We start from the raw sequence: 12,266 nt of genomic DNA, 5'->3' as shown, positions 1-12,266 counted from the left end.
GTGAGGCACGCCTAGTGAAGTTATCAGCATCTGCTCAGGGTGAAGCTATCGCAACCTCAAAATCAATCATAAAAAAGAAGCCTGTTTTCGGGCTTTTTTTTTTGGAGGTTTTTTGGAGATCAAAAGAAATTACTCTTGAAAGGGAGACAGAATGGACCACAATTGGCGATCAAAATGATAAAAGAAGCAGTAGATTTTAATGAATTGAAAAGACTAATATACCAAATCAATTCCTCCAAAGCATCGACCAAGAGACTGCTGCTGAGACGAATGGTTCGATGTTTCATGCAAACGGACCCAGAAGTATCGCTAAATGAGGCCGTGATCCCAAATCATCGCAACAACTTTTACATCGACACAAGGACAGCCTCACCCGCACCAACAAGGACAGAACCACCGTGCAGCTTCTCAGTCTCCTCACGTCCACGGATATAGCCCTTGTTATCCACCCATTGTCCGGCAAAAGTGATGTGCTTGGAAGTCTCGACACCAGGGCTGGTCAACCTCCTTACCTTGCCGTGCTTGAACTCTTTGGGAAGCTGCACTTTGGTATAGGGTCGGTGGTGTGCCAGCTGCGTTGAGTTCCACATGGCCATGTTGGCCACTACCACGGACTCAGGCCGCGCACAGTTTCTCTTACGCCCCTCACCCGCGTCATAGATGGTGTAGGCAGCAAGAGTAGTCTCATTGAGCAAGAGATCAACCTGCTTGTTGCCCCCTGCAAAGATCTTCGAGGTCATCATGTTCCCATAATACAGCGGCTTGACCTGTGCTGTGGTGTTGAGGTAGTCAATTGGCTGCCATGGGCTGTATCGGTACTGAGTCCCCATATGGAAATGGACACGCTCGATGTTGAGGGTAGCAAGGTATAGAATATAGTCCACCGACCACAGGGCCTCAGCGAACACATCTGAGATACCAGGGGCGCCCTGGCACCCAATTGCGTTTGTCTCGCCCAGGACATATTTCATTCCAGTGTCTTTAGTAACATTGCCGATACGCTCGTGCTCATACAGTAGGCGATGGATCTGGGTGCGGTTAAGCACGTTACCCTCGATGGTTGGTACTGGCCCACGGCCGGGGCAGCCCATTTGGCTCATTCCCAGATACTATAAAAGGCCAAGTCAATTAGTATTTGCTCCAGTATCTCCATCTACAGGGAAGTCATTGAAATGCATACCTGGTGGTCAGCTATTGTTTTGGACTTGGTGCTGTTCATTCCAGCATTCACAGCATCTTCAACGCTCCAGCTGGGGGTAGTATTGTACGAGATTCCCGCGAGTGACGTAAAGACACATCCCTGGAAGATATTCTCGTAATTCCCAATAGCTGCCTGAACAGCGTTGGCATAATCATTCCACTGAGAGACATACGAGTCTATCGTCCAGTCGCAGGGACGATCAATAGTGCATTGCCACACTGAAATCATGTTAGCTTATATTCCTTGAACCAGATTAGAGGTCTTCAGCTAGTTGACCAAGACGTACAGTTCATCTCATTTCCAATCTCAAAGGCGTATAGCTGGTCACCTAGCGAATCATAGGCAACCTTTGCCTGAATCGCAGTCTCGTCGATGCCGTCACGGCCGTCGATAAAAGAGGAATTCTGATCATAGAAGCTGAGACCGTAGATGTACTTGATGTCTTTGCCCCATTGGTGGAAGGATTCCATCCATGAAGGACCAATAGTCAGCCGAGAGGGCTGGTCATCCGTAGGACGATCAAATGTGGGAATCACTGCTTCCTTTTGGTTTGCATCATATATGGCTCGATTCGAGGTCGAGCCTCCTATCCGCATGATTGGGTAAGCCCCCGAGATTTTCTCAAGGTTCTTGAGCATGCGAAGGGAGAACTCGTTTGGATGTCTTATCATAAAAGTCAATAAAATCTCTCAAACGTACATAAGAAAACCTTCAAAGTTTACCACGTACGTGTCATTCCCAGCATAGTCATGCATATAGCTAAATTCGATGGAGTAAGACTGGTAGTTTGCGTCGACAATCTGTCGTCCCGCAGGTGGGGAGCTTGGGACCTTTAGGAATCGCGAGTCAACAATTTTCGAAGGATTTGCACAGACGAGACCAATGCTAGCCGCAAAGGGAAGCAAGGATCGGAGTAACAGTGAACTTGTCATTGTGTCAAAAGCTCACTGTTGCAAGAAATTGACAGGCCGGTGCAAGGTTAAGAAATATAGGCAAGACACTTGTTGATGACAATCTAAAGTGACTCGTTCTCCCTCCAGTATTTATATTCATCCCTCTTACAGCTATCCACTACTGTCGGCATCTGAGATTGATATTTGCAAATAAAAAATGCTGTATGTAATTGATCTCTAGTGTTCATCGGCAACTTTCCTTACTACCTGATTGGCACTTGTCGGTAATCACTCATACAATAACCGACACCTATGACGGCTGATCTTTGATTGACTGATGGCTTACTGCGCTGGGTAAGATTATTAGCGGGTCTACCAAGCGTCTGTGGGGGTGGGTCTGGGGAGAGCGCGGAGACCCTGGAGGAAACAGACTGCGGAGATATATGTATGTACATAGGTAGCGATAACTAACCCCACGGCCAGAGATCATCAAGGCCAATCACCAACTAGTATTAGATAGTTAACGTTGACGACTTTCACAGCACCCAACATCCTAATAGCTCAGTAGTTTCTAGTTCGGTCTAAGGAATTGATTGCTTGGATCATGATGGGCTGTATATTTCCATGGAATGAGAGACCTGGGTCCTGGAGGATTGTGTATCTCCACAGAATGAGGGGCCTCTGATCTTGGTGGCTTGATCGGCATTTGATAGACTGACAGAAATCAGTGAGTGCACGGGTGTTGATGATACGGTGGCGGTCAGTAGCACTAGATTTGACAGTCTTGGCCAATCGCGAACTGTATATGGAGGGCAGCGATAGGAGGAAAAATTCCAGAGGTATAAGTACATATGTAATCTTGACCCCGTAACTACCCCATACCCTTAATTTTATAAGCCGCGAATTTTATGTAGCATGTATAAAAGTGCTAATACCTTCCATATTTAGTCTAGTTCTACGCATAAACTTCGTTCGTAAGTTTATTTGCAGGTTTGCCGGGTTTGTGGGTTCTTGAACTTACTCCAATAGGTTCAAATTTGTGGGTTCTAGTGCACTGGGAAATTATCAGCAGCCTAGCGTACCTCACTAGTGTTGAAAACTGATATATGGGTTATTTTTATGGCTTATGTATGTTGTAGGGAGGGTCTAGGTATGGATATTGTCTCACATAAAGCTCTTCCGAAGGACATCTACTTGGAATTCTCGGTAACCGATCACGAGAAATTTTAGCGTGCATATAAGGTAGAAAGTCTGCACTTGATTTACGTCTCTTCGATCGAATAGTAAGAATTTCAGTTGTTGTGGCCATTGATCAACTATTGGCTACAATCAAGTTGATACCAATTCCACAAGAAGGCAGACAGGGCCGCTTCGCTCTTTTCACACTCTTCAATTTTATTATTTTCTAGTATGCCTCTATGTTTAAGCGTTTAAGCACCTAGGGGAGAGGACCCATTAGATCAGCCATTATACTCCTCTAGGTTTTATAATACAATTCATAGTTCTCTATGGAATTCATTTGTGCACCCAAAAAAGGGCAAGTTGCCCTGAGAGTTTGAAAATTCGATTAGGTCAAAAGCAGTACTTGAGTGAGAGGGTACATACCGTCTTCGGCTTCCTGAACCCTCATCGAAGATCTTTGGTGTCAATCACCAAGCTCGCATCTCTCATGATGAGGTCTCTCACACGGGCTCGAGTGATATCCCTTGAACTGAAAGTACACCCGTGGACGGGAAGCAGTCTAATCAGTTCTCGTAAGATCTTCAGTACGATATCAACCTCAGCAATAACGGGTTTTAACTCACATCACATTTGATTTTTGATGTGAAAAACATTACTTCTACGATTGGGTTCTGCTCACCTTCTACAGCCATTTAACGCTGAATTTACCTAGTAGTCTCAGTAGAAGTATTGTTGTTTATTCTTTTTTGACCTTTCATGTTTCCTGGTTCCAGTTTTTGCCTGTTATGCATGTAAAAAAATGTTGTGCAGCTGTTCAACGATAAAGCCAAAGAAGACCTGCCAAGGGATTCCGGAGTGTCTCCTGGCTTGGGATATCTCGTGGATTAAATAGTCAATACCTTCAATACCTTCAACACCTTCATATTCAAACACTTTGACCGTTCAGTCAACCAAGTCCTGTGCATCTCCGAATATCATTAGCAAATTTTGAAATCATATGCCCTGGTACCTCATTTGGAATCATTCTATTTACACCGAGTATAACAAAAATGTATACAATATATAATACACCTAGACAGATGTCGTAGGCGTGACCTTGATGAGGCCCCACAACCGATCAAGGCCCGTGACGTGTATGTAACACCTCTCATCCCAACTATTCCGCGCGCCTCATACCTCCAAGGCTGCCCAGGCAGGTGCTTAAGACTGATTATAGTCGGCCTGATTGATTACACGTCAGCAATAAAATATACATACCTATATTGATCCATCTCACTCGCGATCACTGCTGTGCCCTCCGATCCTACTGTTTTCACTGTTCCCCCCACCCAACAACATATTAAGCATGAAGACCACGCGCCAGTGATTTACACGGCATGGAGAAAACACGGATTGCTAAGGTTCGGAGAACATATCTTGGGCGTTACATATATCCCACTCACTAACATGTTGCTCCAGGTTGAGAATGTGACCTTGGCTCGCCGCGGAGAGCAGGTCGATGGTACCCTCCATCTAACCCCTCACCACCTCATCTTTTCGCATACCCCACCAGTCTCCCCAGAAGACCAGATAAAGGGCGCGACAACAAGGCCCAGAGAACTGTGGATCACATACCCTATCATCGCTTTTTGCACCCTGCGGCCAGCTCCCGCCGCCTCCCGCCAGCTCTCTTCCATCCGCCTCCGATGCCGAGACTTCACATTCGTCTGTTTTTACTTTGTAAATGAGCACAAAGCGCGAGATGTCTTTGAAAGTATCAAGCAATGGACGTGCAAATCCAGTCGTATCGATAAGCTTTACGCCTTTAGCTATCAACCTCCCCCACCAGAAAAGGAGTTCAATGGGTGGAACCTGTATGACCCGCGCAAGGAATGGGCACGCCAGGGCTGCTTGGATGAAGGAAAAGCATGGCGTCTTTCAGAAATCAATGTGAACTATGAGGTATGTCCACGCAAACTAGTCCAGATCTGCTCTACTAATACAGCTTAGTTCTCCCCGACATATCCCGCCCTTATCCCTGTACCTTGTTCCATCTCCGACAATACGCTTAATTACGCAGGGCGCTATCGATCTCGAGCAAGAATTCCTGCTCTCACATACTTTCACCCTGTCAATAATTGCACTATCACCAGAAGCTCACAGCCGCTGGTCGGTGTCCGCCAGAACCGAAGCATTCAGGATGAAAAGCTTCTGTCCGCTATCTTCTTAACTTCTCGCTCCGAGCGGCCGCTGGCGCGCTTCTCGGCCACAGAGAGAGAAACAGATTCCAGCAGTCCAGAGATGAGCCAGGTGATAGTCCCTGAGTTGAACAATGCTGAGGAACTCGAGGACGACTTGTTAGCCGCTACAAGTGGCGATTCTGAAGAGCATCTATCGATATATGGCGCCCAGCAGTCGAACTTGATCGTTGACGCACGCCCTACGGTGAATGCATTTGCCATGCAAGCTGTTGGACTTGGATCAGAGAACATGGACAACTACAAATTCGCTACCAAGGCATATCTTGGTATTGACAATATCCATGTCATGCGAGACTCGCTGAACAAGGTGATCGATGCTTTAAAGGAGTCAGACGTCACTCCATTAGGGCCAAGTCGTGATCAACTAGCGCGTAGCGGCTGGTTGAAGCACATTGGCGGGATCTTAGAGGGAGCTAGAATAATCACTCGTCAAGTTGGTCTCACTCATTCTCATGTTTTGATCCACTGCTCTGATGGCTGGGACCGCACTAGTCAACTTAGTGCACTGAGCCAGATTTGTTTGGACCCCTACTTTCGGACGCTGGAGGGCTTCATGGTGCTGGTAGAGAAAGACTGGCTTTCATTTGGACACATGTTCCGGCACCGGTCTGGTCATTTGAACAGCGAGAAATGGTTCCAGATCGAAAATGAAAGAATCGGTGGAGATCCTAACCGTGCCTTTGGTGACGGTGGGGGTGCAGGGAAGGCCATTGAAAATGCATTCCTTAGTGCGAAAGGATTCTTTGGTCGGGACAACAATAGCCGCGACTCTTTACCAGACTCGGATGGAGAGCTTCAAACATACGACTCTGACACTCCTGCGAAGAAGCCTACTACACCGCGCTCGGGGGTATCCGAAAAGGAAATGACCAAACCAAAAGAGACGAGCCCTGTGTTCCATCAGTTCTTGGATGCAACATATCAGCTGCTTCATCAATATCCGACACGGTTTGAGTTTAATGAGCGTTTCTTGCGACGACTTCTCTATCACCTCTACTCCTGCCAATTTGGTACATTCTTGTTCAATAACGAGAAAGAACGCATGGAGTGCAAGGCCAGTGAACGAACTCGCAGCGTTTGGGATTACTTCCTCGCTCGCCGGGAACAATTCACGAACCATAAGTATGATCCTGTGGTCGATGACCATCAGCGCGGCAAGGAACGACTTATCTTTCCCCGGGTCAGTGAAACACGGTGGTGGAATGAGGTATTCGGTCGAACAGATGCGGAGATGAACGGCCCCCGTTCCTCACCGGCACCCAGTGAGATCCGGGAAGGTACAGTGTTGACTGGTATTGAGACTGCAAGGGCAGACAGTACTATTAAAGCAACTGATGTATCAGGGATGGCAGCTGCTGTGACGTCGGGCGTATCTAAGCTTGCATTCCCAGCGGAGCGCACCGACAAACCGACCGAGTTAGGAGTAGAGATGCAATGACCGGGGTTAAAAGGAAACATTTATGATTTTCAAGCATTTACAACTTTTATGTTATGCATCCGCGTTCAGACGACCAATAAAGTGATTCGTCCACTGATGTCCACTCGAAGTACTACTATGCATGTAGGTAGTAGTTACCAGGCCTTAAATGGTAGGTAATATTATGTAGTTACGCCATGGCTGCCTTACTGCCTTATTAATGCCTAAATGATAAGGTGGCAACTCTAGGACCAAAGAGGAAAGGCGCCGGCAAGCGAGGGTTGAGCCCTGGCCCAAACAGGAAAGCAGCCCTAGTCCCGAAAAATCCCCACTAAATAATACACTCTCAGAATTGAAGTCTCTCGACCACGATCCCCTCCGTCGACAACCCCCGATTCCAACACCACCAGGAACGACAAAATGGCCGCTGTTCAGGGTGCTATTTCCAAGCGCAGAAAGTTCGTCGCTGACGGTGTCTTCTATGCCGAGCTGAACGAGTTCTTCCAGCGCGAGCTGGCCGAGGAGGGCTACTCCGGTGTGGAAGTCCGTGTGACTCCCACTGTCACCGACATCAGTACGTCAAACCCGAAAACCAATCTATTCTATGTGGTCGCTTGAAAATTGCTGGTGAAATTGCCGGGAAAAGAGGAGGAAGAGAACGATTTGCGATCGCGATGGGATCTGCGGAATTCGAATGGGGATTTGATGCTAACGGGCTTTCCAGTTGTCCGTGCCACCCACACCCAGGAGGTTCTTGGTGAGCAGGGTCGCCGCATCCGCGAGCTTACCTCCCTCATCCAGAAGCGCTTCAAGTTCCCCGAGAACTCCGTCTCCCTCTACGCCGCCAAGGTCCAGAACCGCGGTCTCTCCGCTGTCGCTCAGTGCGAGTCCCTCCGCTACAAGCTCCTTAACGGTCTTGCCGTCCGTCGTGCCTGCTACGGTGTCCTCCGTTTCATTATGGAGTCCGGTGCTAAGGGTTGCGAGGTTGTTGTGTCCGGAAAGCTCCGTGCCGCCCGTGCCAAGTCCATGAAGTTCACTGTACGTCTATACCGGGGAAATTGCACCCCAACGAGCCGATCGCAAACTAGTTTTGAGAAGAACATTATGGCTAACAAGTAACAGGATGGTTTCATGATCCACTCCGGTCAGCCCGCCAAGGAGTTCATTGACTCCGCTACCCGTCACGTTCTCCTCCGCCAGGGTGTCCTCGGTATCAAGGTTAAGATCATGCGCGGTTCCGACCCCGAGGGCAAGGCCGGCCCCCAGAAGACTCTCCCCGACTCGGTCACCATTATCGAGCCCAAGGAGGAGCAGCCCGTTCTCCAGCCCATGAGCCAGGATTACGGTGCCAAGGCTATTGCCGCTCAGCAGGCCGCTGAGCAGCAGCGTCTTGCCGAGCAGCAGGCCGCAGAGGCTGAGGGTGGTGCGGAGACTTTCGCTCAGGAGTAAATGTTTTTATCTACATTAGGCCCGGCTCTTCCTTTTTCTTCCATCTGTCCTAACCTAACCTGATACTCTACCTCACGCAATCAAAATTACATGACCTTCAAAGCCATTTATATGCTATCCCATAATTTGTATTGGCTAATACGGGAGGTCAATTGGAAGGTTTCCCAAGGTCTGGTACATATTGGCAAGAAAAGGCCTTGATTGCCATTGAATACCGGGTATCATATACTGGAATCGAAGCCTCGAAGTCTGTTCTCTGTTATTGCGCGCTTTCTTCGATTACTAAGTGCCTGCGTCCTACTTTGTATAGTATGAGATATCGATCTCGTGTGGATCTTTGACATCCATTGCTTTGGTTCAGATGTGACTAGAGAATTTTGAAGTAGGACGGATCAAGCGGTGAGTAGACTCTGGAAACAGCCAATGAAGCTTTTCAACTTCCTTTATATGCTCCAAGTAATGGCAATCTGTTATTAACGTATTTCACATGCGAGTGGTCCATCCCAAACACATAAAATGCGATAAATTACAACTTGATATCTAAACAACAGTACATAGTTCATATAGAGTTTTCTTAATAGCTCAATAATTTTTAGGTGATATGTAGCTTCTCTTCAGAGTTTACGAAATCTTTATGACTATGTGATTGCGATGTATATATTTCTACCTAGCTTTTTGGAATGTAATCTAAGGTAAATTGTAACACCATCACAATGCAGCTTTTAGATTTTCTTAAGATTGATATATATTGCTCAAAAGCCTTATCAATAGCTATCGAATGACAATGAAATCAAACAACAACGCGGTTGTTGAGATATATGGTTGTAAAATATCGCATTTACTATGTCTCGCTTGTGTACTCTGTAGACCACTCGGGATACGTTAAAAGGTTTGTTTTTTACGTTATACACATGCAAGCCTAGAAGCACGAGCGACAAACAACCAAAACAGTTGAAATCCCTATGGATAGATACCGCTGTATATATTTCTAGTCTTACTCTCGACAAAATTCGTACATCCATACATGGATTTCCAGTTGAAATGTAAAAAGAATGGGAAGAATTCAATACTCCGTTCAGTGTTGCCATTATTATTTCATAACAAAATATCGTTCAAGAAATTTCTAGTACATATGCATATGCAAAATAATCAAGCAAGATGGAGTATATGTCCTAATCATGTTCAATCATAAAACAAAAACGAATCAGATTATCCAAATGTCAAAAAAAAGTAAAGAAAAGGAATGAGTACTATCAACGCTCACGATATGAGGCAGCGCCGAGCCGACTAAACAGTAGCTCAGGATGCTCCAAGACCTCCGAGTGCCGACGATGCAGCTCCTCGAGCTGAGCCAGGGGATTCTATAGACCGCCACAATAAGTACGTTGCGCTGAGGAGAGAAGAGAACACATCAACCGTGACACCCACCCATTCCTCCTGGCTAGGCACGCCCTCTGCAGCAGGGAGGTCGGCCGTACCGGAGGCTTCATCCCCATAGCTGGTGCGGCGGATTGGAGCCGGCGTTACGGGCAGACTGGGGCGCTCAACTTCTGTTGGGAAGTCGGTAATCTTAGTACTTGGGCGGGAGCCTGGGGTAGGGGGTGATTTCCCGGGGCTGTCGGAGTTGGCTCCCGGACTAGTCACTTGTGATTTCGAGCGCCGTGCTTGGATTGTCTCAATGTAGCGCTGGATCTCAGGGTCCTCATCCCAGGCGTTGGAGCGGGTGTATGTTTGCCATGATTCGGCACTGGGTTCGAAGGGTACTCGAGTATAGGAAGGTGAGGGCCCGGGAGGGGTGGGCTCGCTTGGGAGTGAATGTTGCTCTGGTTCCTCGGGTATGGCAGAAGTTTCCACTAACTCCAAAGGTGCCTCCTCGGCGAAGACGCGGGTGGGTTTCGGAGCATGACTCTCCCAGGGGAAGACAGTGGTAGGTTTGGGTTCCGGTTTGGCTGGGACCTGATACCACATATTTTTCGGTGCCTCGGGGTAGGATGACGGCGGTTGGAATAGATGCGTGTCTTCGGACATATTGTAGGTTTTCTGTTGTAAACTGAAACCTTCAGGTTTCGTGTTGACCGGCGGTGGCTCACTATGGGATATTAGCACTGTAGACGATATCGGGGGATATGCTCTGACCGTGAGGGATCCCACTCGGATTTTGGCGCCTCAAAGGTTGAAATCTCTGGGACGGGAGATGGGGGCGATTGATACTCGATAATCGGAGGGATTGGCGCGATAGGTTGTGGTTGGTGAATATGGCCATCGGGGTAGTGTATCTGTACCTGGGTCTGGGTCTGCGCCTGGGGTTGTATCTGTGTCTCGTGTATCTCATGGCTCACTTGGGCCGCAAAATTGATTGGCGTAGGAGGCATTGTTGGAATAAACGTTGAGACGTGCTCCTCTCCGCGAACATACTGCGGTACCATGCTCAACACAGGAACGGCAGTATGGCGTACATTGGTGGGAGTAGAGTGTTCGTGGTGCGGTTCTGGATGGCGATGTTCGACTGGCGGTGCTTGGTGTGATTCATCATGGAAGCTTGTGGATTCTTCAGTATGGTAGGGCTGCAGCTCAGGCATCGGCTGTGCCTCATAATGAGGGGTGTCATAGCGAGGACTGTTGTCATAACGAGGGAGGTGGTCATAACGAGGTGAATGAACTTGATCGCCTTGAACCAGCACCGTCTTTCCGATATCTACTGGCGCGGTCGGTACCTATAAATGTCAGTTCACGTCTTCATCATATCGGATATCACTCACAAATACCGGACGATAGTGTCTGTCATAGACAGCCCACCACCGACCTAGAAGCTGATTGTACGGGGACTCCAGTGGGACAATCTGCCTCGGCATGTTCCACGGCTTCTGAGCACCAATAAAATGAATAAGACTGATGGTACTCTGGAAATGCTTGTACGCAGGAATGTACTGGTAATTGGCACTTGGGGTGCAATTATACGTGAAGCTTAGCCTATGCCAGTCCCGGAAATGCATGTTCAACAGACCCTGGTCGGCGCCATCGAAGCTGATACCTCGCTGGGCAAGTGCTTTTAGCGCATAATAATCCTGTAGATTAGGTCGGAGAACCATCATTCCACTATTAAAGCAATCCGGCCATCCGACATCAGGCGCAGCAGCAAAGTCTGCTTCCAGTGATAAAAGCTCGTCGGGGGCTCGGAGAGCTATGACATCACAATCAATGTATACGACCCGCTGGTATTGTGTCAGGCGCCAAAGCTCGATCTTGGTGAATGTGGCAATCAAATCTGGGCGATCCATGAGCCAGAGGTTCGCCGGCGTGTCGTTTACCATTGAGCTCACCGGGATCAGCTCATCGTATATGGTCTAATTTGTGAGACAAAGGCATCGTTTGGGGAATAATGTACGTACCCTTAGCTCATCGATGGTGGTTGATTGTAGCCTGTCTGGCGTAAAGAGCGCCACCAACCTCGCTTTTGTGCCATTGTCGCGTAGGGAATGGGCAAGGACCATAGCACCTATAAATAATTAGAACAGTTCCACATTTCACATAAATAAAAACATACCAGGAAGATAACTGTCGCTTAACAGTAGCTGTCCTATCGTCAGTTTACGCCATAAGCCTAGTAAAAGGGGGGTTAGATACCGTGCAGTAGACTGCTCCTCCGTTGGAATCCATCACGCCACTTTTTCCAAACAAAAGAATGGCCAAATGCCCAGTAAGTTCTGAAGGGTTCAAGAAACGTCCCCAACAGAAGCAGAATTATCCAGCTAATCTTAACTTGTCAATTGGTAATGACAGTTCGGACCGGTGGGAGTGAGATACACCGACTGTGGTACCTGGACCGGACGCAGATTCGAGGGGGGACGAGAACAGGAGATTTTTTTCCTTCACTGCATGTTGTG

General features: G+C 47.8%; 4 protein-coding genes across 4 annotated transcripts; 2 read left to right on the top strand and 2 right to left on the bottom strand.

Moving 5' to 3' along the window:
• Positions 1-347: 347 nt before the first annotated feature.
• On the bottom strand, positions 348-2,133 carry N7479_007432 (glycosyl hydrolase family 79 C-terminal domain-containing protein; the record flags this gene model as incomplete). Its single annotated transcript, XM_057255126.1, has 4 exons — positions 348-1,109; positions 1,181-1,419; positions 1,488-1,864; positions 1,931-2,133. The coding sequence occupies 4 exons, from the start codon at positions 2,131-2,133 to the stop codon at positions 348-350; spliced, it is 1,581 nt and encodes a 526-aa protein (XP_057108988.1).
• Positions 2,134-4,652: 2,519 nt separating this feature from the next.
• On the top strand, positions 4,653-6,954 carry N7479_007431 (phosphatidylinositol-3-phosphatase YMR1; the record flags this gene model as incomplete). The annotated part of the gene is made up of 3 exons (XM_057255125.1): positions 4,653-4,676; positions 4,735-5,217; positions 5,266-6,954. The coding sequence occupies 3 exons, from the start codon at positions 4,653-4,655 to the stop codon at positions 6,952-6,954; spliced, it is 2,196 nt and encodes a 731-aa protein (XP_057108987.1).
• A 399-nt stretch (positions 6,955-7,353) lies between these two features.
• N7479_007430 (40S ribosomal protein uS3) lies at positions 7,354-8,382 on the top strand (the record flags this gene model as incomplete). Its single annotated transcript, XM_057255124.1, has 3 exons — positions 7,354-7,507; positions 7,658-7,971; positions 8,056-8,382. The coding sequence occupies 3 exons, from the start codon at positions 7,354-7,356 to the stop codon at positions 8,380-8,382; spliced, it is 795 nt and encodes a 264-aa protein (XP_057108986.1).
• Positions 8,383-9,635: 1,253 nt separating this feature from the next.
• Positions 9,636-12,039, bottom strand: N7479_007429 (uncharacterized protein; the record flags this gene model as incomplete). Its single annotated transcript, XM_057255123.1, has 7 exons — positions 9,636-9,743; positions 9,811-10,471; positions 10,519-11,096; positions 11,142-11,726; positions 11,772-11,878; positions 11,927-11,954; positions 12,007-12,039. 7 exons carry the CDS (start codon positions 12,037-12,039, stop codon positions 9,636-9,638), a joined length of 2,100 nt encoding a protein of 699 aa, XP_057108985.1.
• Between the last annotated feature and the right edge of the window lie 227 nt (positions 12,040-12,266).

The sequence above is a fragment of the Penicillium vulpinum genome, assembly GCF_028829585.1.
Source record: "Penicillium vulpinum strain IBT 29486 chromosome Unknown utg000003l_segment0_segment0, whole genome shotgun sequence".
NCBI lineage: Eukaryota > Fungi > Ascomycota > Eurotiomycetes > Eurotiales > Aspergillaceae > Penicillium > Penicillium vulpinum.
The sequence above is the reverse complement of the archived record's forward strand: the minus strand, read 5'-3'. Positions and strand labels throughout refer to the sequence as shown.